Genomic DNA, 23,028 nt, shown 5'->3' with positions numbered 1-23,028 from the left:
TCCTACCAACTTATAATTCCCCAAAGAGTGTGCAACCAATCGGTATAACCACAGGAAGGAACAGCAAGGGGGTACTGAAGGAGGAAAATGCCTTCCGTTGCCTTCTAACAAATAATCCTGATCGTATCTTTGCTACTATTTCATTAATCATCCTACACATGAAACTGAACTTTAAAACTAAAACTTTTAATATTTGGAATTCTTTAAATGCAACCTCAGGATCTCGCTCTTTCACTCCTCCTGTCTGCTGGGCAAGTGGTTCTCTTGTAAGTACTGGGTATTGGTCTCTTGGTATTGGTCTTATCAATTTGCTAATTCACTTGCCCTGGAATTGCATTATCCCCTTATGCAGACCTCATGTCCAATTTCATCTTGGCTGGCTCTCAGTTTTCCTTTCAAACCTGCAACGGTGTTTCCCCACTGAGTCACAGATCCAAAGCGCTGGCGTGTGTCTCGTTGCCTAGAACTGAGAGTGTCTTGAACTAAGGTAAAAAATAAAGCTCACAACTGCCTAAGCAAGAAGCGAAGAGTGGTGGAAGAAAGGTAGTCTAGTGTGGGTATGGGCTACAACAGGAAAATGGATCATATGCACAAAGGCACATGATGATGGTAATACATCTTTGGACCACACATGGAAACAGCATACATCAGGCAGAAATTCATTGAGAATATATGTAGCAAGTTACTGGAGAAAGCTGCAACTGTACAGCTTCTTCCTGGAACCTTGAGCTGAAAGATCAAGACAAGCTGTGGGTGCCTAGAATCTCATTCAGAAGCAAGCATCACCTGTGAAACATTACAGCCTATTTATCGCTGAAGCCTTAAGTGGTGCAGAAGCTAAGACTGGAGTCCTGATTTACAATTCCCATGCTTTTTGGTCCACGTGTGAATTTGAAAAGGTCCTTACCAACTGTCTTAAAGTGACTTTTTTAATCTAAGCATTTCTTGTTTGTCTAAAAGGAAAAAATATTCAATATCGTTAACAGCTAAGTAGGATTTCCAGATTCAGATTACCTCAGAATACCAGATTTTTTGAGGCATGTGGAGAAATGCCCTCCACCAGAGACTTCAACTCAATATTTCAGCCACTGGGACTATTGAGTTTATGAGCTGGAACTAGGGCTGCCAGTCCCCTGGTGGGGGCGGGGGGATGCCCTGCTCCCAGCCTCTGACCCATGCTACCACTCACCTAGCCAGCGGGGGGAAGTCACAGGGTATGAGCCTGGGAGGCAAAATAGCTAGGCAAGCCCACAGCAGGTGAGCTCCTGGTGGGGCACAACGATGTCACTTCCAGGAGTGACATCATTACGCTGGCTGCAGGAATGCCCCTGAACTTTGCTTGGGATTGATTTGGGCCCCAAATGAGCTGATTCTTAAAGCGCGAAGCCCAGAAGTGACATCACTGCGTGGGCGCAAGGAAGGCGCACGCTACACGTGCTACTTGTGAAGATTTTCAGACCAGTAAGCACCGGGTCCACCTCTCCCACTGGGAGGATAAGGGGACCTGGTAACCCTAGTTAGAACCTAGCTGCAAACTTGTGCCTGGCAGAAAGGAGGGCTGGGAGTTGCACCCCAAACCCAAGTACATAGTACTTTGTGCTTACATACTGCTAACGGCTCTGACTGAAGTAGGACAATGAGTTTACTGTCTCACACTTTGTTTACACCTAAAGAAACAGAGAGGGAGACAGTCAAACAGCTAGAAAGTTTTTTCTTCCTCTTTGTGGCAAGAAGATCAGAACGACTGGCAAGAGCGGGGCAGGGGGGGAGACTCTCCCAACAGTAAATTATAAATTCCCAGGACATGGGAAAGACGCTCTTTACGGTTATGGGTTCTGACTAGGGATACATCCCCTCCCTTAGGGTGTGGGTACACCTTGCAGTTTTAAAATACTGGAAAAGGATCAAATTTTTCAGTTCTGACTCCTTAAATTGCCAATCAGTAAATTACTTACTATCCAGAGACCCCACATGGCCTGGCTTTCTATCCACCATTTGCCAAAGGTATACCATCCCGGATGACCTGTTAGGGGTCTCAGCCAACAACCTCCCACTTAAGGAGTGGATCTATAAGTCAGATGCAGTGATGGATCGGCTATCGATATCAAAATCTAAGGCAGCTCCTTGGTATAAACTAATCAAATTTGACCATTTAAGATCTCCCTACCTAGACAGTATTTCTCATTACAACCTCAGAGTGTCTTTCACTGCTCTGCACTTTCAGATGATGCAAACAGCTTTTTCGGCAGGGCGTTATTCTCACACCCCCATGGAACATCGCACCTGCGTTTGTGGATTACCTACAGTGGAGAACCTTTCCCACTACCTACTTTATTGTCCATTATATGGTGTACCCAGAGCTAAATTTTTGGCCAGAATCCTATCAGTGACAAACACATACTCTGAAATCAAGAAGATTGTGTTTTTGTTATCTGACACTGATAATCATGTGTCCTATAGAGTCTCTCAGTTTGCACTCACAACCAAAACGATAAGATCTAAGGTGGTACTGAACGAGGCTGCTTCGTGATCCCTGGGATAGTTTGGCATACTGTTCTGTTTTAATTAATTTTAAGTAACTTATACAAACTGTGATAAGGGACTTAATTGTTTATTAGTCAATGTTTGGTGAATTGTGACGGCCTATGGCTATAGACAATAAACTCTTTTGACTCTGACTAGGGATACACAAACCAAGTAGTACTAAGGCTTTACCTAGGGACTCCATCTTGTCCACAAGGTAAGGGACAATGGAGAGACGTCCCATCCATGAGAACTAAGGTAATGGTGAATTTAAACTACTACAATTTCAAGTAATCCTACCCTTCCCTAGTTTAGGATAAGTACCAACTTCAGAGCCAGTGTGGTATATGACAGTCAGTGTTGCATAGTGGTTAGAGCATCAGGTGGGGATCTGGGACACCTAGGGTTCAAATCCCTGCTCTGCCACAGAAGCTCACTGTGTGACTCTGGGCCAGTCACACTCTCTCAAGCCCATCCTACTTCACAGGGTTGTTGTGAGGATAACATGGAGGAGAACAGAACAATGTAAGATGCTTTCAGACCTCTCTGGGAAGAAAGGCACGATATGAACGAAGTAAATTAAGTTTATGGGAAGGAGAGTGCATGCTTTTTTCACCTTTCCTTTGTACCCAGTTTGGTGTAGTGGTTAAGAGCGTGGGACTCTAATCTGGAGAGCCGGGTTTGATTCCTCATCCTCCACTTGAAGCCAGCTGGGTGACCTTGGGTCAGTCACGGCTCTCTCAGAGCTCTCTCAGCTCCACCCACCTCACAGGGTGCTTTGTTGTGGGGATAATAATGGCATACTTTGTAAACCGCTCTGATTGGGCATTAAGTTGTCCTGAAGGGCAGTATATAAATTGCATGTTATTAATGTTATTATTACCCTTGCTTAGCCCAAATGCTTGAACAGACCATAAATATTCTTTTTATTCATTTATCAAACTTTATTTTATTTCGAATGTTCTTAACCTGATTTCTGTAAACACACCTATTCGGACGCTATCTGAAGTGCCCTAATGGAGAGGGGCAGCAGGTAAGCTTGCCATCCTGGGAGCATTACAGCTCCAACTTGCAATCGTTTGTCCCTGTGAAATGGGAGGTATGGCAACTAGACAGGGCCTTTAAATGGCATTACAGATCCAGAGTGCTAGATGTGCAACTCCCATCAAGCAGGAGATACTCTCAGAGTTACTGATGGCAGTGAATACTACGAAGTTTATTTCAGCTGACTCCCAGAGATAAGGGAAAGAGGTCAAGCAGAGACTTCGAATGGCCACGGGGTTTTCTAACATCCCAGGGGCCAGCCTGAAGGAAAGGGGGGGGGGGGCTTGCAAGTCCATTGATTCACAAGGGGTAAGGAAAACAAATCTCTCTTTCCTGCTCCCTCACTCACATCCCATTTCCCCTCTGTCTGATCCATCGACATCCAGACACCCTGTTTTCTGTCATGGTGTCACTCTCTGTTTCTCTCTCCCTGACAGGCAGCTGTCATTGCACCATTATGTCATCACCAGCTGACACCTGACACCCTCCCCGTCCAGTTCCCTACACATTTCTCCACACAGAATTTTTTGCCAACAGTGCTAAATGCCTCCCTGATCCTCTGCATAAGCGTCTCTGGATGCTTCCTTCACTGGGCAGGCAGCAGCCCCTTTTATTTAAAACTGACATGGAAGAGAGAAGTATAACGTTGACTGTGTACGTATGTTCACATCACTGGCCAGTACTTTGATACAAAGTTATTATTTATTATTATTACCGAAACAGTCTAACTTTACTAACGCAACATGGTTTTTAATGAAACCAGCATGAGGACAAACTGCTGGAATATTTCTGAACTCCTGACAGAATTTAAACTGGAAAAAGGAGGTACGTTAGGCGCGTGCCAAAATGTCAGTTGCAAAGCTGTGGCTAGAAGCTTGAGGCTGATGGTTTTGAACTTCTGTAACTCTTTTTTAACTGGACTTTTCTGAAATTTGGCCACTTTACACAAGATTCAGACTGATGAGACTAATTGCCCGGATTTTAGAAGGCACATAATTTTCAAGCATTGTAATGGTGAAATACTAATTAACTCCCCATGGTGCAGACTTCAGGAGCTGTTCCCTCGATCCCACCATTCCAAAGTCTAAATGTATGGTATTGGCAGAGAAAGTTCATACTTTACCCACATAATCGCTGAGTTTCACTTTCTTGGCTCTTATTAATATCCCTTCTTCTACCAGTTCCTTGAAGATAGAATCAATGGTCCTACACACAGAGGTATAATTTAAGTACATAACCTGATTTGTAGCCAAAGGCACAAATCCTCTCTAAAAGCCAAGTTTCTATTATTATTCATATTATACGCTATTTATAATCTACTTTCGGCTGGGCAGACCACAGAATGACTTAAAACAGAAATATAAAACCATGTCACAAATAATAAAGCCATAATAAACAAGTTAAAACTATAAAAGAGAGCGATAAGCGCTAACAGCAGACCATCCCATCAATGGGGTGTGGGGGGGGGGGGAGACAGCAGCGGTTAAAACTCAGCCAGTGTGGGATGGAGGGCCAGTGGGGGCAGCGCGCAGCTCAGAGACATGGGTTCAAAATACTTGCCCTCACATGGAAGCACGCTGGGTGACCTTGGGCCAGTCACTCTGGGCAGTGCCCTTATCACTAGGTGATGGGAGGCAGCAACAGAGCTACTAGGACCATGGCTGTAGCCCTGGGCAGACGTGCAGCTTCTGAATGGCCAGTGGGATCTGGTGCCAGCAAGTGACATCATCGCCCTGCACTCACACTGGATTCTACTAGCCGTTTAGAAGTGGCACCTGCATGGTGGCCCTGACCTGGACAGCCCAGGTGAGCCTGATCTCGTCAGATTTGCAGAAGCTAAGCTAGGTCGGCCTTGGTTAGTAATTGGATGGAAGATCTCCAACGAAGACCAGGGCTGCAGAGGAAGGCAATGACAAACCACCCCTGCTGGTCTCTTGCCACGAAAACCCCACCAGGGGTCGCCATATGTCAGCTATGACTTCAGGACACTCTCCACCACCACTGTAGCCCCAGCAGCTCCATGGCCACCTCTGAGAAGGGCACTACCTTCCTCTCCCCCTTCAGTGGAACACAATAGCAGAAGCATATTCCTTATGTTGTGCCATTCACCCACCCACCCTTGAGCCCTCAGGCAGCTGAGAACCAAGCTACAAGTGATGAATTACACTAGCCTGGCAAGTGAACAGACTCACGTGTATTCCTCCCTGTTCACTTGCCATTCACTTGCGCTCCACTGGAGCGCAAGTGAATGGCAAGTGAACAGGGAGGAATACACGCGAGTCTGTTCACTTGCCAGGCAAGTGTAATTCATCACTTGTAGCTTGGCTCTGAGACCTCCCTCACAACTCTCAGGAGAACTAAGCAGCCAGGAAAGGCAAGGATCAAACGTGAAGGAGGTAGGCTCACATCTCCTTGTCCACTTCCTCAGGCTGCACAGACTGAAAAGTATCTAACGGAAGAAGGCCAGTGGATACCCCAGGAACATTGAGCTCTTTGTATTTAAAGGAGCATCCAAGTTGGTGCAGATCTGAGTGATTTTAATCGCAACTTGTTTAGGAAATTGGTCGCGGCTGGCTGCCAAGATGTCATCTAACCCCGGCTAACTGTAAAAGGTGCACGAGGGCAGCTGGAAGTAATTCATGTTCTTGAAAATATCTTCTTAGAACACGATGAACAACTAGCTTTTGTGAAACTCTGGAAGCAACTTGGCAGTACATGGGTTGAATCCACTGGAGATTTCCATGGATGGAAGGGTTTTCATCAGCAGAACAGGACTTCCTCGCCTTCCCTCTCTGACTGCCGTCCCAAATGTCCCTAAAATGCCACTCCTGGGGAAAAGGAATCAGTTTGTGACAGTGGCGGCGGTGGGAGGATGGTTCATAAGTGCAGCAGAAGGAAGGAATTGGCGAAAATCAATTCTCCTTTCCTTGTGCAGAAACCCCTCTGCTGCACCCAAGCTCATGTGTCTTGTCTTGGAAGTAGTTACTGATATGAAAGACAGTAACAATATTGTTTCATGGGAGCGCTCCTGTGCATTTAACTTGTAATAATGTGGAACAAAGGGGCTACTGGTATTTGGGGCATGGCTAGGAAGGCAAGCAGGCTCTCTAGAAGGAAGTTGAGCTTAATTATGCATAATGGCTCAGTCCTGCTGGTTGCTTTACCATGTCACAATTTGGAAACTCTTTAAGGAGAAACAATTTGCGAAGGACAAACCTCCTCTGGCTCAAGTTGTAACTGGACTCCAGCTACGAGTGCCATTTCTCAACACCAGAGGGGCGAGGGGGGGGCTGCTTTTTATCAAGAGTTCTAACTTGGCTGCATTTTTTCTTTGCATGTCTTCATTTCACTGTTTGGGAATTTTAGGTGAAGGCAAGGAGACAGCAGCCTGTTGCCTAGGCAACTATTCTCTTTCCTGGGTAAGTTGTGCACCATCCACAATGCCTTCTCTGTGGTCTGTGGCTCTGCTTGTAGAGGAGGCAACAGCAGCTCCAACAACATTTACAAACAGCAATCAAGACAGTCTTTGTAAAAGGCAGGCAGGAGGTTAAAGGACCCAAGCTCTGAGAATGGGGTAACAGCCACTACTGCCCTTGCCTGGTCTGATGAAGACGTAGCAGCAGGGGCTCCTCTCATTCATAGTTTGGGGGGAATGCTCATTAATTTTGAACTTCTGGCTCAAAACAAGTGGGGAAGGATACTCTTCACACTTGAAGATGGAATAGGGAGATGCAAGTCACTGGCACTTTTTCCATCCATCCATCCATCCATCCATCCATCCATCCATCCATCCATCCATCCATCCATCCATCCATCCATCCATCCATCCATCCATCCATCCATCCATCCATCCATCCATCTGTCCTAGTTCTCAACCTACATGGCTTCATGGAGCCCCCTGGACAGCTTTTAATGCTGCTAATCCTCTAAGCCTCCCACGATCAACCCACTTATACAGCAATCTATAAAATAACATTAAGAGTTTACCCTGATCTTGATTCTTGTTTCATGAGAGGAAGAAAGGCGGCTTTGTTCATTTATCAAAGAAGAGCTGACTAGTGTCCTATTTCAGGGATGTTAAAAACAGATGGGAAAATCTGAGAGATATCTGAAACGACCAGGTGTTACTACACCTGCCGCAAGGAATAAAATTTAATGACAATTCTTCAAAGAACCATTAGACATATGTTGAAAATACACAGAACGAAGGTCCATAGCACATATGACCTAAAATAAACTTTCTGCAAATTGGGGGCTCACTTTTCCTTATCTAAATTTCTCTAGATGTTATCGCCATTAAAAAGAATTTAACATTATATGTTTCCATAATTGCCGAGGAATTGGAGCTACCAGGTTCAGGCTTATGCGTGCCAACTTTGACTCTTCTTTGTGTCTGAACAAAGCCAAGAGAGAGAGAGAGTGAAAGAATTTTCAATGTGAATCACAGAGGTTCAGGTGAATTTTTACCTGTCAGGAGTCAGATCTTTATCCTTCTTAGTTTTTTTCTTCCTTCCACCCTTTTTTCCTTTTCTTCTCCCCTTTTTCTAAGGGCCATAAATGGAGATAGTTAGCAAAGGGAAAACTTTTACACTTGGAAGTAATTTATAGATCATTATGAATACTTTTGGTGGATGGCAATTTAATACTCCCCCCCCCCCGCAATAAATCATAACCTGTTTGCACAAAGCTGTTCATGTTAGAAGAATGTTCTCCAAATTTCCCATACCAGGAGCAAGATTATTTTCTGGATTATGGTTGGAGGTGAACTTAATTCTATGCTCAAAGCAGTATGTTTGTATTTTCTCAGTTAGCTCCGGAAAAAAAGAGGAGCCATCCTCTCACCAGTCACAAGTGAATCCAGTTAATCTTTCCTCCCAGCTTGTCCTTTGTCCACTCAGTCAGGACACGGGCATGGAACCTGCTTTCTTAGCAATAGTGATCCTTCTCAAATACCCCTATATCTATCTGCAGAAACCTGAGCTGTGTCATGGAATGCCCGAGCGTCATTACTCACTTGGGATGATGCTATTGCTAGTGTATTGTCAGAGATAGCAAAGGTCAGTGATGCGCGGTGTCCTCAGTCTACGGGACACCACACAATGACAATTTTTTGAGGCATGTTTTATACCCTCTCGCAACACACTAGGTATAACAATCACAGTGTTACTCATAAACAGAGACATATGATAATGCAGAACGCCCTACGTCTGCCTCATCTATTTTTTCAGGAGGCATGTTCTCTCTTCCTCTGGTCCATTAGTGGGTACTTGTCAGACCATTTTGAGGAGGAAGTTGTGGCAGCATGTGCTACTTTATCATTGTCTATCCAATGTTACTGTGATTGACTTGAGAAACTCTTTTGAGCAGATGAGGGAAATGTGTTCCATTTTTGTTCTTGCTGTCATTGATATACAGACAGGGAAGAGGTCAAGGTTAACTAAGCAGCCACAAATGGTTGCCACATTCTGGTGATATTACCTCATGAGATCTTGGCCACCATTTTCTGTTGCTAGGCAACCCAATACAGCATTGCTGAGGCCCTGAGAGAGCAAGATTCGGGTCCAGCAGTACCTTAGAGACCAACTAGATTTCCAGGGAGTGAGCTTTTGAGAGTCAAAGCTTCCTTCGTCTGGTGTCTGACAAAGGAAGCTTTGACTCTTGAAAATTCTCACCCTGGAAATCTGGTTGGCCTCTAAGGTGCTACTGGACCAGAATCTTGCTCTTCTACCACAGACCAATATGGCTGCCTACCTGAGGCCCCCTGAGGGTTCTATAAAATTTACTGAAGGGCTTGGGGACTTCAGCAAACATCAGGTGAATGTTGTTTTGCCTGATGCTTGGAAAGGGCCGGAAGCTCTTTGACAAACTGCACAGAATATTTTATGCAAATCCGGAAGCCTTGGCAACTTGGTATATGGTAGCTTAGCAATCCAAAATGGCTGACAAGATCTTGTGAAATTTCAGTTGTCTGCAAATGTTTTTTATTTGGAATGTCTAAGCCTGCACAAATATAATTTGCAGGGTTTTTAAAAAAAATTATCTTTTTTAGATTTTTCTGCAAACCTAGGAGTTTTCCCCGGTTTGCTAAAAACTCTATCCTAGTCTTGGATAGCCCTTCCTTGTGGCTTTTTTTGATATGCACTGGGGGAGGGGTTTTCATTCATCTTTATTAGACATATGATTAGCTCTAGCAGCACTTAAAGAATATCTGAACATACATTGTCATAGGGGACTTCTTTCTATCATGTTCAGCAGCATATAACTCAGTTCATATTTTTGTGTATAAAGTAGAGAGTATTGTATGTAATATTGCTTAAATCGAGGCTTGATAAATCCCAGGCACCAGATCACAATAGCATCGAGAAAATTCATTGTGGCTGCTAATATTTTTAGCAACAATTTTATTGTAGTGTCTCTTGGCATTCCTCAAATGTACAAAACTTATAATTTCACATCAGAATGCTTTTGTTGTATGGTATGCGTGTGCATAATGTTCTTGTTATTGTTAATGGGTTAACTTGAATTGAGGGAGGTCATTTCTTAACCAGTTACTTTCTATACTGGCTCCAGTATTCAATTAAATGGACCCTTTAAAAACAATAATGAAATTATGAGAAATTGGGGAGAAGTTAGATTAGGATCTATTTTTATTTAAAACATATTCATGCTACCTCTTGACCCAAGTTCAGGGTTAAGAGGTTAGTTTTCTGTTTTGGTGATGACAATTGGGGTTACCCCATATTTATTTATATACTATGGCACTTTTGACATAGCTAGTAGAATTGTGAGAAACTGAAGAGTTCAGGATTAGGTTTTCTTATATAACTAGAAAATGTGATCATTAAAGTACAAAACCCTAAAGGCTTGAAAAATTAGTCTGGCTCCTAACTTTTTGAGGTGGCTTCTGAAGAAAAAAAAATCAACCTGCCTCCTTGTGACACACCATCAGCAGGGCTATTTGAGCCAATCCCAGGGCAACTAGAAGTTGACTGGGTGACACAGGGAGTGACATCATTGGCAGTTGCCCGATTCTCTGCTGCTAACCTCTATATAAAGGCAGCTTGGAAAGCTGCTGGAAGAGTGGCTGAGGATGGTATTGTGGAGGGGGAAGAGCCTTAGAACACTACTCCTTACTGCAATGGCTCAGTGGAACAGAAGGAAGACCTGTGAGGTGCTGGAAAAGCCCAGAAAACGTGAAAACCTCATCCCTTGCCGAAGGAAATCCAGTGAAATAAAGTAATACATTCTGTTGGTCTAAAGTGGGATTTCACAGTTACGGAGCTTTCAAGTCTGCAGACAGAATCAGAATATGTCATTCTAAAATGAAAGCTAAAGCTAAGAATTATTGTTTTTGAGAGATACATCCAGTAAAAGAAATCAAAGGATATTATTTATAGTGGACACAGCATGTGTGAAGCTCTTCTCTCACAGACATCCCTGTCCAGTTGTCCACCATAATGCTGGCTGCCAAAGGCACACATCCTCAAGTCTCAGATAGGCAGGGAAGGGGGATGCACCACCTTGTTCCTTCTCCTGTCCCAGAAGTGCCAGCGCACTCCACCCACCTTTTCCTACCCTTCCTCCTTGGCCCTCACAGGAACCTGCTTTTAAAGGGCCCCCCTTTCCCACCTCCTTGGGGTTCCTGCCAATCCCAACCCAGCCTCCCTGAGTGGCCCTTCTCCCAGCCTATCCAGTGGGAGGGCTGGGTAGACTCTGAAACTTCCTGAATTTCCTCCCAATCCCAACCCATCTCAGCCCAGCATGGGGCATTTGCTCTGCCCTCTGGGTTCACCCGAGCTGCTTCTGGAGCCTCTCTAATGGCTCTTTTGGTGGCCTGGGGCCTAAGCTTGCCCCACCCAGGCTGCTGAAGGTCTCCTGTTAGCCTGCCTAAGGTTGACCCACTGGACATGAGGGTGATCTGGTTGTGACATTTGCTAGGGTTGATTTGGCTGATCTGGCTGGCTAGGTGGGTGCCCCCTTCCTCTCTCACCGCTCCATGTGCACCCCTCCCAAGGCAGGGCACTTGTTGGAAGAGGATAACTATCCCAGATAGAAGGAGTGTGCTGTTCTTCGGTCAAGGGTTAAGCCCCCTGCATTGCTGCAGGGAGGAGGTAAGTCAGCAGTGTAGAAAGGTTCTGTTGCTCAGGGTTTGGTGCGGGCATTGGCAACCACCAGTCCGGTGGGGAAGGTGGCTTGGGCTCTGCAGAAACACTTGCAGCTGAAGTGCTGACAGGAGGTAGCATATGCCCTGGGGGAAGTGTCCACTGCTGTAGTGCTGGTTGAGGGGTACTTGCAAAAAAGGAATGGACGTATTTTATTTATTAGAACAAATGCTTTTGAAGATGGAGATCGTCAGTGTACATTTTTTATTTCCCCCCTCTTCCACTTTAATGGTTCTTGTTGGTCTCTATTTTATTTATTTATTCACTTTATTTATAGTCTTGCTTTCTCACCAGGGCTCAAGATGGATTACAATATTAAAAAACCATGTAGTGAAAACACAATAAACAATGCAAGAATAAAAGCACGCTGCCTAGAACTTTCAATCCCCGTTCACTTTATGAAAATGCCCTCCTGACCAATTCCATTTTACCACAACCCTATTCCCCTTATCTTTTATCGTATTAAAATGGAGATGAGATCATTTCTGCTTATAGGAACAATGTGCGTAAGTCAAGCATACTGGCTAACAGATCTTCCTTAAGGCAATTTCTCCAGTAAAGTAAGTCCAAAATGTTACATACAAAATCATGTGTGGAACAGCCTTTCTAATGAACAAGATTTACAGGAAAACTAGTAAGCGCTAAACGGAGACTAAGAAAATATTTGGGTTTGTAGCTTTCCTACATGTTCTACTTCACATCATAGGAAAACATGTTTCTTGCCAGAAACTTTTTAAAAAATTTCTCATGAACACAGGTGACACATTTAATGAAAGTTCTGAAAACCATTTAACTATGGGATTTCTGTTAAAAAATAGTTAATTAGCTACAGTCCTCTTTGCACATGTAACTGTATCTTTCTTTATATCTTAAGGCAAAACTACAAGCTATGTGTGACATGGGTCAGATTATGAGCGCCCCAACCTGACTCTTGGTTGCATAGGCGCACAGGGGATGACCTTGAAAAACCTCTCTGTTGTTCCATGTGGCTCCGAACGCTGCCCTCCCAGGGCCTGTGGAGCCTAAGGAAGGGGGAAATGGGGCTCCACGTGGCTATTTCCACTGGCAAAAGTGGTGCGGGAGGAAAGCCTGAAAAACAGGGTTGTATGTATCTGTAACTATTGTTCATCAAATTCTCATACTAGTCTGAGTCTTGGGTAGAGGACTCAAGTATTTGCAGGGCTTTATTTCTGGGAAAGGAGGTGGTGGAACTCAATGGTTGCCAGCACAGGGGGCAACTCTTGGCAGGAGGTAGTGCCCCTGGGTACCACATGTGCATGCGCAAAGTACCCACACGCTCCCAGGACCGCACAATGACATCACTTTGGGTCAGCTGGAACAAAGGGAGAGTTTTTTAAATTTTAAATTGCACTTGACTAAAATGGTCACATGGCTGGTGGCCCCGCCCCGATTTCCAGACAGAGGGGAGTTTAGATTGCCCTCCATGCTGCTGCAGCGGCACAGAGGGTAATCTAAACTCCCCTCTGTCTGGAGATCAGGGGGCGGGGCCACCAGCCATGTGACCATTTTCAAGAGGTTCCGGAACTCCATTCCACTGCGTTCCAGCTGAAAAAAAGCCCTGAGTATTTGGGCAACAAGTAAATCCAAAGAAAGGGAGTAAGATCCATGTAACATAAAAGCAGGCATGAGTGGTTTGGAGCAGATCAGAAGTGTGTGCTGCCAGAACCCAAGGTTCCCATGCAGTAATCCTAGCAGAGATCAAGAGGGGAAGAGAAGCAAGGAGGTGCATTACATGTGCTAGGAAATGGACTTTTCCTCTTGCAAGACAGTGGTAGCCGTGAGGTAGGTAAAGGCCATGGATAGAATGGAACAGGGCAAGGCACTGTATTCAGACTACACAGTGAAGCACCCTACAAGCAGAGTGAGTCAATTGTGGCTCCGATTATAGAGCCAAAAGCTTGGATGAAAGTGAAAGATTCCTTTTTCTTGGGCTTTGAGAAAGGGGTGGGCGGGGATCCAGGCATGCTAATAGGTATGCTCTTTGATTGGCCAGATGTGACAAAAAGGGAGTTTTTAGGTCCTGGGAATGTTTCCGAATAAAGAATATAGGGAAGACCTATATTAGAGGCAGTCTTGATGACCTCATTGATTGGAGTTTGTGGAGGGAAATTCCATAATCCAATTTAGATTCCTTGAATGAAGACTCTTTAAACAGAAAATGTTAATGAAGGATTTTGTTCTTTCTAAGGCTTGAGTAGTAAGGTGACTAGATCCTTTCTACTAGAGTACTCTTGATTCATTACTGAGAGGGCTGATGAATGGTCAGAGGTGTAGGTAAAGAGAGAATTGTTTCTCTCTGAGGCTGCCTTTGTTCTCATTGAGTAGGAGATTACATCTGCCCTCTTGGGACTCAGGGCCAAGCTAGAAGTGACGAATTACACTTGAATGGCAAGTGAACAGACTCACATGTATTCTCCCTGTTCACTTGTGCACCACTTATCACGTAGTGGCGCACAAGTGGCGCACAAGTGAACAGGGAGGAATACACGTGAGTCTGTTCACTTGCCATTCAAGTGTAATTCGTCACTTCTAGTTTGGCCCTATGCCTCTGTATTGTAGATGATCAAACCCCATTTTCTGCATCTCAAGTGTATGGTAGAGAAGAGCTGGTCTTGCACAAAGATGGTGAGGGAGAAAGGTCAACACAATGGAGGGCTGATGGCAATACAGTTCAACAAGGAAAGCTACATAAAATATTGCAATACAGAAATCATTTATGTTTCAGATGATTCAGAAACGGGCATGAAGAATCAAAGAGTTTAAAAAATATTAGAAGCCACGAAGCCTTTTTCTCTGAGTATTTTTTAAAAAGATGAACATGTTTAAAATTTGGTCAGTTGTGACATTGCTGGGCAGATCGCATGACTTTATGTGAGCCTGTGAAACTGAAGCAAGTGTAAACGTGTCCTAGAACCAGATGTGAAGTTCTGAAGCTTGAAAAATATCTGACCCAAACTGTTAAAGATAAAAGTTAGCGACTGAACTTCAGGGGCTATGGTTTGAACCTTTCAGCTCCAAGGTCACATTTGAAGCTCTAGTTGTAACTAGAGTATTAAGATACAGAAAAGTTCACAGAAGTCAGAAGTTAGAACGAGACTTCACTTTTTCAGAGACTAATTTCATAGTCATGAAGCATCAAAAATAGAGAAAGGCATATTAAGCTACGGAACACGTTTTATTGAGATGGAAGATTCCATCTTGATCTCCTTGGACTCAAAAATGATCCAGTGCTGGTGTGATATGGAAAATACAGTTATTTTCTCTTACATGAGAAAAACTTATCTCTGGCAGTGAAAAGATGAACGCATGGGGCTGAGACATGCTAGTCCCATTTCTTTCTCAGAGGGGACCAAATTCTTTGAGCTTTCATCTGGCGGCAGACGAAGCTTCCTGGAGAATATTTTTTCACTGAAATGGAGTTCAAATCGTCTAAACTAGGGTAACGCTCAAGTGCTCCTATTGTTCCCTGACCTCCTGTACTGGCATGAGCCCCTTGCTGCAACTGTTGAAAGTGCAATCGCTTTCAGTTCCTCAAATAGCTACTAGAACTGTAGATGCAGCAACCGCCTTGTAGGAAGTCTGGTTCTGTTCCTAATGGATTTTTGACTTCGAATGGTAGAAGAGTTTCTGAAATGGTCACAACTTTCAGCCACAAGTAACTGTGGCAAAACGGGCATGGTTTCCAGTTCTGAAAAACACCAGGCTAACAAAACATTCTATCCCCGACAATAGCCCTGCAGAGAAGATTAGCATATCAAGTACCAATCCATATGCAAAAAGAACCTCCTCAGGATACAGTGAAGCCTCCCGCCATTAACATTCCACACCCTGGGAAACTCTTACAGGATGACTCAGCTCAACCCCACCCCTCCTGAGTAGATACAAATGACCTACATCTTTTCCATACTGTGACACTGAGAGATCTCTGTCTTTTGGTGCTACACCTCTGAAGATGCCAGCCACAGCTGCTGGCGAAACGTCAGGAACTACAATGCCAAGACCACGGCAATACAGCCCGGAAAACCCACAACAGCCATCGTTCTCCGGCCGTGAAAGCCTTTTGGATCTTTATTCCCTTTGTTGCTTATTTCATAAATAATGTCATAAATGATGATTCTCCGCCTATTCTCTACACAAACAACACAAAGCAGCCACTGGGGGGTGGGGGGTCATAACTAGAGGGCATTGCCTCCTTCCCCTCCCATGGGGAGCTGTGCATCTGGACAGAGGACTCCTCTACGGTCATAGGGAATTTATTTTAACAAAGGTCCCTACAGTCTTCCCTCCTCCTCGCTCTCGTTTCCCTTTGTTCTATGGTGACTAAAACTGATGCAAAAAGCTGTATACTTTCCCCCAGTGCTATAGAAACTCTTCTAATTCAAAGCCTTTAAGTTTATGCTAACCCAGCTCTTCCCATCCCTTACATGTTCATGTAAATTATGGAAATGTGCATAAAATGCACTTTTAAATGAATGTGCGGACTCTCCCCCCTGCGCCCCAACACTTCTTCCAAAAGCATCAATCTTATATGCAAATTAGATGTGTTTGCTATAGGATTCTTCTGTCTCCAATCCATTCAGGCTGGGGGAGGGAGACAGGGGCCCCAAGAAAAGCTTCTGGGGGTAGGAAATGGGGGAGAGGAAGGATTTGGGGGAGGAAAGGCCTTTTTCAAACTTCTACACACATGAGGGGGTAATGGAAGGCAAAAGGCTGTTTCATTAGTTTAAATCAAATCCTGCGTAAGCTCTGTACAATGTTAGGCACTCCACAGAAACAAGCTGTCACCGATTAGCCATCAGAGGCAAAACCCTTCGGTTTCTTAAAAAAAATGATTTTCCATCTCTGCTGGAGAAATTGCAGTAACTTTCATGATTAGAAAAACCATGTCTTGGGGGACGCATTATTTGCATGCAAGCAAGAAGGCCACAGGAAGCTTTCTCTGGCTCCTAGTCAAGCGGTAACTGTGCTCCTAATATAGATCAGCAAGTTTTTACTTACCTTCCCCTTTTTGCCTTTTTTTGCCTTTTTCTCGGTCTCTCTGTCCACAGCTAACTTGAGATTCTTTAGCTCCTGACGCATCAGCTCATCCACCTGTTTGGCCGGCCACACACAGATGCTCAGTTCAGAGGTACCACCAAACCATGGTGCACTTTTACTACAGTTTGTCTGTGAACTAGGAGTCGGTTCACAGACCATCACTGAATCGCGGCTTGTTTCTTTCCTGGTTTCAGCACCATGAATTGTTGACAAGGTGACCGATGTTATTATATTAAGTGCTTTGACCACTTCAGAAAAGTGCTAAATAAGTGCTAAGCATTATTATACCCAAGAAGCCTTCACGTCTACGAAAGATGGCCTCTTGGTTAACTTTCTGCTTTCAGTAAGTAATATGAAACCAGGGCGGGGGACTGTTTGCTGCATGAAGTCTGCAGCAGGGTCTGCTGGCACCTAGGAGCCTTTTTTTAACAGACATTTTATTTAAAAAGAAAAGATACGAGAATACAAAGTGCATAAAAAAAGATTATACAAACAGTACATTTGGAATTGAATCGAGACTTATACAAACTTATATAAACAATACATTTGGAATTCGTTTGAGACTTATACGAGCACTGCATTTAAAATTACATCGAACTAATAGAAAAGTACATTCAGAATTTGCCGTAGCTAAATGTAATTGTGTAATGGCCCTCCTTCCCCCTCCTTGGTTACTTATACAAACTATAATATCAACTTCTTTGATTAGTCATTTCCCTATGTTTTATCTTCTTATCTTTATACTAAGTTACCTTAATTAATGTTAATTTCTGCCTAAGTAATCAAAGAAATCCTTCCATTTCCCCCAAAATTCAGCTATCGGTCTATTATGTACATAAGGCACCTAGGAGCCTTCAAAGGCTTCTTTGTCCTGTAGCCCCTCCCCCTACACAGTGACACTTTCCCGTGGAAGTCCCGCCGGGCGTTGGTGCGGCTTCTGATGCAGTGCAGTGGCAATGGGGGTCCAGATGGCAGGTTTCCCCACATGGTTCCTGCTCCAGTCCCTGTGGTAGCTGCCTCTCCACATTCGTGGGGTTGGGAATTTTCAGAATTTTTTAAAATCAGCAATTGACATGACCATATACCACTATAGCAATATGTCAATTACTGATTTTTCATTTTAAAAACTTAAAAAACCTGATGGGGGAAAGCTGCCACGGGGCCTGGGGAAGGGAAAAGGGCTACCACATGGGTGAGGAAGTCTGGCTTTGGCTTTGCTGCCACCATTCTGAGAACATCGCAGCAAAGCAGATTTGGGAAAGATCACACAGGAAAAAATGAGCAAAATCTGGGAGGTGCATGGAAGCTCTGTTATGCTGTGGTGCATCCAAGCTATGGGGCCAGGCACAAAATCGGGCACTCTGCAGAGAATGTGAGCGTTCGCTTGGCCACTTCTCATTTTATCCAACTTCCTGGCAAATGGAAATACAGCTGTAACCATTTTGTTTCATGTCTCCCTACAGAGACATTCTCAGATAAGCTGCTCTGTATTTCACTTACGTTAATGGGTAAAGGCAGGCAGATGCTAATCTGTAAGTATGTCTGACCAGCTCTTGCATCTGCGGAGGAATCCTCTCTGGTAACAGCCATTATTTGTTATAAATGACCTGCTAGAGGAAGTTCACCTGCACTCTGATCTCTTCTTCTACTTCTTTCCGCTTTTCCTCTTTGATCAGCTCCGGGTCATATTCCTGTGAGAAGTTCCATCCCTCATCTCTGTTCTGCCAAACATCTATTACCAAGGAATCGGATAAAGAGGAAACGGTTAGTGAAGAGAATGCACAATCATATAGTTATTCAGTGCCATATGCAGAATACATCGAGGCTTCCTTTAAGTAAAGTCTAGAATAAAACAGCTGAAATTGACATCTCCAGTAGAAAAAAACTAGAATGATAACTACATATCTATTTTATTTCCTTCATTTATACCTTGCCTTTCTCCCCAACGGGAACCCAAAGTGTCTTACATCTTCTCTCCTCTATCTTATTCTCACAACAGCCATGTGAGGTAGGTAGGCTGAGAGTGTGACTGGCCCAAGGTCACTCAGCGAGCTTCCGTGGCAGAGTGGGATTTGAACCTGGGTCTCCCAGATCCTTGCCTGACACTCCAACCACACTGGTATATAATAAATTATGCACTTTCTTGATGGATGCAGAGGTGGAATGCTACTGAGCGGTGCCTGATTGGATGTTCCTAGAAACTCAAGGTGTTTGGGCACTGTGATTTTGCTGAGGCTCGACTTCCGTAGTGCCTCTATTTTCCCCACAAGCTTCCACACCATACTGTTTGCTAGTCTTCAGGGTTTCCCCCCAAGGTTTCTCCATTTTTTTCAGATCACCTTTGCACCAATATTTCTGGCTTCTACTTTACACATTTCCTATATACGATAGGCGTTACTTGGCAGGAACTAATATGAACCCTCTTTGCATGTTAGTTTTCTGCTTTATTTACACAGAGTGGGAAGACATGATTAGATGCAACTCCATCTGCATGGAGAGTGCATTAAGATAACCAGGGGTGGTAATTCATACTTAGATCTCACACATTCTTAGATAGAAATGCCTTTGGTGCACGGATGGGAGCATCTGGACCAGTTCTTAGAAGAAAGCTAGAGAATTTGGAGAAGGGAAGAATGGAGCAGCCGTAAATCAGGCCAGAGACAGCAAACTGGCTATGAACTTGTTTTTATTGAAAAATCACTGAGACCCTGTAAAATTTATCAAGCAGCACGGGATCAGGATGTGGAATAAGATGACTTCACACTCCCAGATCAACCAAGTATTTTGTCGTGGGGGCGGAAGGGGGTGGAAGCCTACGCACCAAGTTACTTCACTTTTAGCTCATTTCCAGACCTCCATCTGCAATCTATTCTTTCTTCACACTCACAACTTTTCAAACTCTAATGAGTAAATTATTCAAAAAACCCTCCCCCCTCTCAGGAAGCAGTTTCCTAACCATTAATTCCCATTGATAAAACATCAGCAGACCAATCTAGGAGAGGCGAAAGGAATATCAGTTCTTCTTATGTGAGAGGCTCTCTCTCCTCCTCTGAAAAAAACAGCCCCAATAAAGTATGAATCTGCCATTCGTGTGCAAGGTGGAGTATGCGCAGGTAAATCCCATTCCCCCACCTACCTGAGCTGACAACATGGAGCATTTGGCTGATTCATTCCTCCCTCCCCCTTCCAGCTTGCTTGGCAAGTTAGAACTTTAATTGTCCCAAGAAAAGGACTGTTCTCTCTTAACTGCCTGCAATTTGGTCCCAGAGCAATATATCCAATAGTGCCAAATCAAGCCTGCTTGTGCACTAAATGGTAGCATTCAAAGGACATTGTGCTCATTCTGACCACGATTCATGCAGTTTCCGTGGCTTTCCTGTCTAAGCCTGACGGGGGATGGGGGGGCACATATGGACTGTTTTATCCATCTCAAAGGCCAGTGGCTATAAAGGAGTGTCTTTGTAGACACTCCCTTCATTGTTATGGGGGGGGGGGAAGCTAAACTCTGCTTTCAAAATACTGTGGACTCAACCCCCCCCCCGCCCCCCCGGACCACCGTAGCCCTGGTTTGTTTGTTTGGAGGAAACAGAGTTTTAAGGCAAGAGATGAACAGAGCCAGTTTGCCATTGCCTGCCTCTGCGTAGCAACCCTGGACTTCCTTGGTGGTCTTGGAGATCCATCCAAATACTAACTTGTATTTGATAAGATCAGGCTAGCCTGGGCTATCCAGGTCGGGACCTGATGCTCTGTCGTGGCAGGGGGAAAATGGAGATTCCAGAGGCTGGGAGGGGACCTGGCAAGCCTGTGCTTTGGTTCTGGTGTAATGGGGAAAAGTAGGGGAAGAGTAGGGGAGAGCAGCAGCAGCAGTAGTGAATGGCACAGAAACAAGGGCATCTGCATGCTGTTCCCACCTCTCTGGCTGCTGTTGAGTGGGAGCGTTTCCTTGCCCTCACCTGAAAGCAGTCATCTGGAAGTTTCCCGCAGTTTCCCCTGGAAAAAGTCCAGCATTTTATCCAGAACTTAGAGAGGAAAGGTAGTCCAGCATAGAGCTTGGCTCCTGAAGGCATAATGGGGCTGCACCACTGTGTGTGCATGTTATGCATGAGTCATTCCATCTTGCCCTTGTGTGCATATGTGCCATCAAGTTGTGACTGACTTATGGGGACCCCGGCAAGAGGCTTTCAAGGCAAGTGAGAAGCAGAGGTGGTTTGCCATTGCCTTTCTCTGCAGAGTCTTCCTTGATGGTCACTCATCCAGGTACTGAACCTGCTTAGCTTCTGAGATCTGATGAGACTGGACTAGGGCTGTGTTATTCGGGTTTTGCTTTGGGTAAAGATACCCGAAGCGGACCCGATTCGGAAAGCTTCAGTATTCCCGAAGCTTCGGGAAGCTTCGGAAAACTGAAGCAAAGCTTTCCGAAGCATTCGGAAATGCTTCGGAAAGCTTCGGGGCTTGTTTAAAGGGCCCCGCCACTGCTTGCAAGCAGTGGCAGGGCCCTTTAAACATCAACCCCCCACCTCCCTTGCGGTGGCTCCGGGCCGGCTCCTCTGCCACTGCTCCGCCACCGCCCGAGCCTGTGGGGTGGTGGGGAAGGCTGGAGCCACCTCCTCTGGCTCTTCCTGTCCCTCAAATGGCCGTGGCGTGCTGGTGGCTGGCGGCCATTTGAGGGGCAGGAAGGGCTGGAGGAGGTGGAGAAAGCCCTTCTTGCCCCTCAAATGGCTGCCAGCCACCAGCACGCCATGGCCATTTGAGGGGCAGAAAGAGCCGTAGGAGGCGGCCCCGGCCTTCCCCACCACCACGCAGGCTCGTGCAGCGGCACGGCAGTGGCAGAGGAGCCGGCTGGCTCCAGGCCGTGCGGCCTTGTGCCGCTGCTGCCGCCACCACAGCGGCGGCAGCGGCCTGCTGCCCAGCTGATGACCCTCCCGCCACCAGGTAAGTTGGTGGGGGTTGGAGGGGTCTCCCCAGGGTTGGGTAGGGGGTGGAGGGGACTCCCCAGGGGGGTGGGGGTAGAGGGGTTGCCCCAGGGAGGGTGGGTGGTGGTGGTGGGGAGTTCCCCCCTCACTTCAGTATGCTCCGAATCTTTATGGAGCATACAGAAGCGATTCCTGAACCCCAAATCTGAAGCGGCTTGCCGCTTCGGATTTGGGGGTATTCCGAATCGGTTTACCGAATATCCCCACCCATGCACAGCCCTAGATTGGACTATACCATGCCACCTTCACCTTCCTTTCCCTTATATATAAACAAAATGTTTACTGGTGGTCCCCGGCCCTAAGGAAGCCCGCCTCGCTTCAACCAGGGCTGGGGCCTTTTCAGTCCTGGCTCCAGCCTGGTGGAATGCTCTGTCAATGGAGACCCAGGCCCAGCGGGACATATTATTTTTCCGCCGGGCCTGTAAGACAGAGCTGTTCCGCCAGGCGTTTGGTGGTTGAAGGGGGCGGTGCCATGTCGGCTTCCCACTTTTGGGGTGGGGGGGTTCTCTCCATCATTGCACTTTAATGTACTTGGTTAATTTATTTTATTATTGCTTATTGTATGTTGATTTTAGAATTACTGTTTTCTTGTTATTGATTTTAACTGTTGTTCCGTGCCCAGAGTCCCTGAGGATGGGCGGTTTATAAATTGAAATAATAAATAAAATAAATAAATAAAATGTTTTTGGGATTCTGCAGTATTCCCCAAGAGGGGAAAATTGTTGATCTGGAGGAATATAACCATAGAAGCAGAACTCTTGTAGGCAGCATAGTAACATACACCAGTGCAGCAATGAGAAGTCAGTGTTAAGTAGTTTTGTGTTAAGTAGTTTTGTAAACTGCATGGGTTAATCTTGCTGGGAAGGAAAAAATCCCTGCTATTGGTTTATTTATTTATTTTTAAAATATTCATGCCTGTCTCATCTCTGCAAATTCAAGGTGGCAAGCGGCAGGCGGCAGGACAGACATCACAAGTGTCCAACAAGTTAAAACTTATATAATTAGGCTATTAAAATAGATGCTTCAGGATTTTAAAATGAAATAGGATAATTCTGCAAAGTACTCCTGGTTGCATGATTGCATGCTACCACTCTGCTCAGCTAACAGCTCCCCATTCTTAAGGGCCAAGGAGCTGTCCACGGCCACAAGAAGTTCTTCCACTGGCAGAGAATCTTCTTGCATTGCCAAAAGGCTCCGAGTGGTAGGACACAGTCTTCTGTGACAGAATGTCATTGGAGGCAGTTTCCCACTGTTGCCTTAAAACACTT

The 23,028-nt window shown here is 45.1% G+C and overlaps 1 protein-coding gene across 1 annotated transcript in view; it reads right to left on the bottom strand.

Annotated features, from left to right (window-relative positions):
* Positions 1-23,028, bottom strand: part of IQCA1 (IQ motif containing with AAA domain 1) — a 125,440-nt gene that overhangs the window by 33,883 nt on the left and 68,529 nt on the right. The window contains exons 10-13 of the mRNA XM_054980748.1: positions 18,413-18,519; positions 16,749-16,841; positions 8,035-8,105; positions 4,691-4,773 (exon numbers count right to left, since the gene is read on the bottom strand). Coding sequence (XP_054836723.1) covers positions 4,691-4,773; positions 8,035-8,105; positions 16,749-16,841; positions 18,413-18,519 — 354 coding nt within the window. The remainder of the gene's footprint in view (positions 1-4,690; positions 4,774-8,034; positions 8,106-16,748; positions 16,842-18,412; positions 18,520-23,028) is intronic.

The sequence above is a fragment of the Eublepharis macularius genome, chromosome 1, assembly GCF_028583425.1.
Source record: "Eublepharis macularius isolate TG4126 chromosome 1, MPM_Emac_v1.0, whole genome shotgun sequence".
In the NCBI taxonomy this organism is placed as follows: Eukaryota; Metazoa; Chordata; class Lepidosauria; order Squamata; family Eublepharidae; genus Eublepharis; species Eublepharis macularius.
Note: the sequence above shows the minus strand (reverse complement) of the source record. Positions and strands in the feature narration are given on the sequence as shown.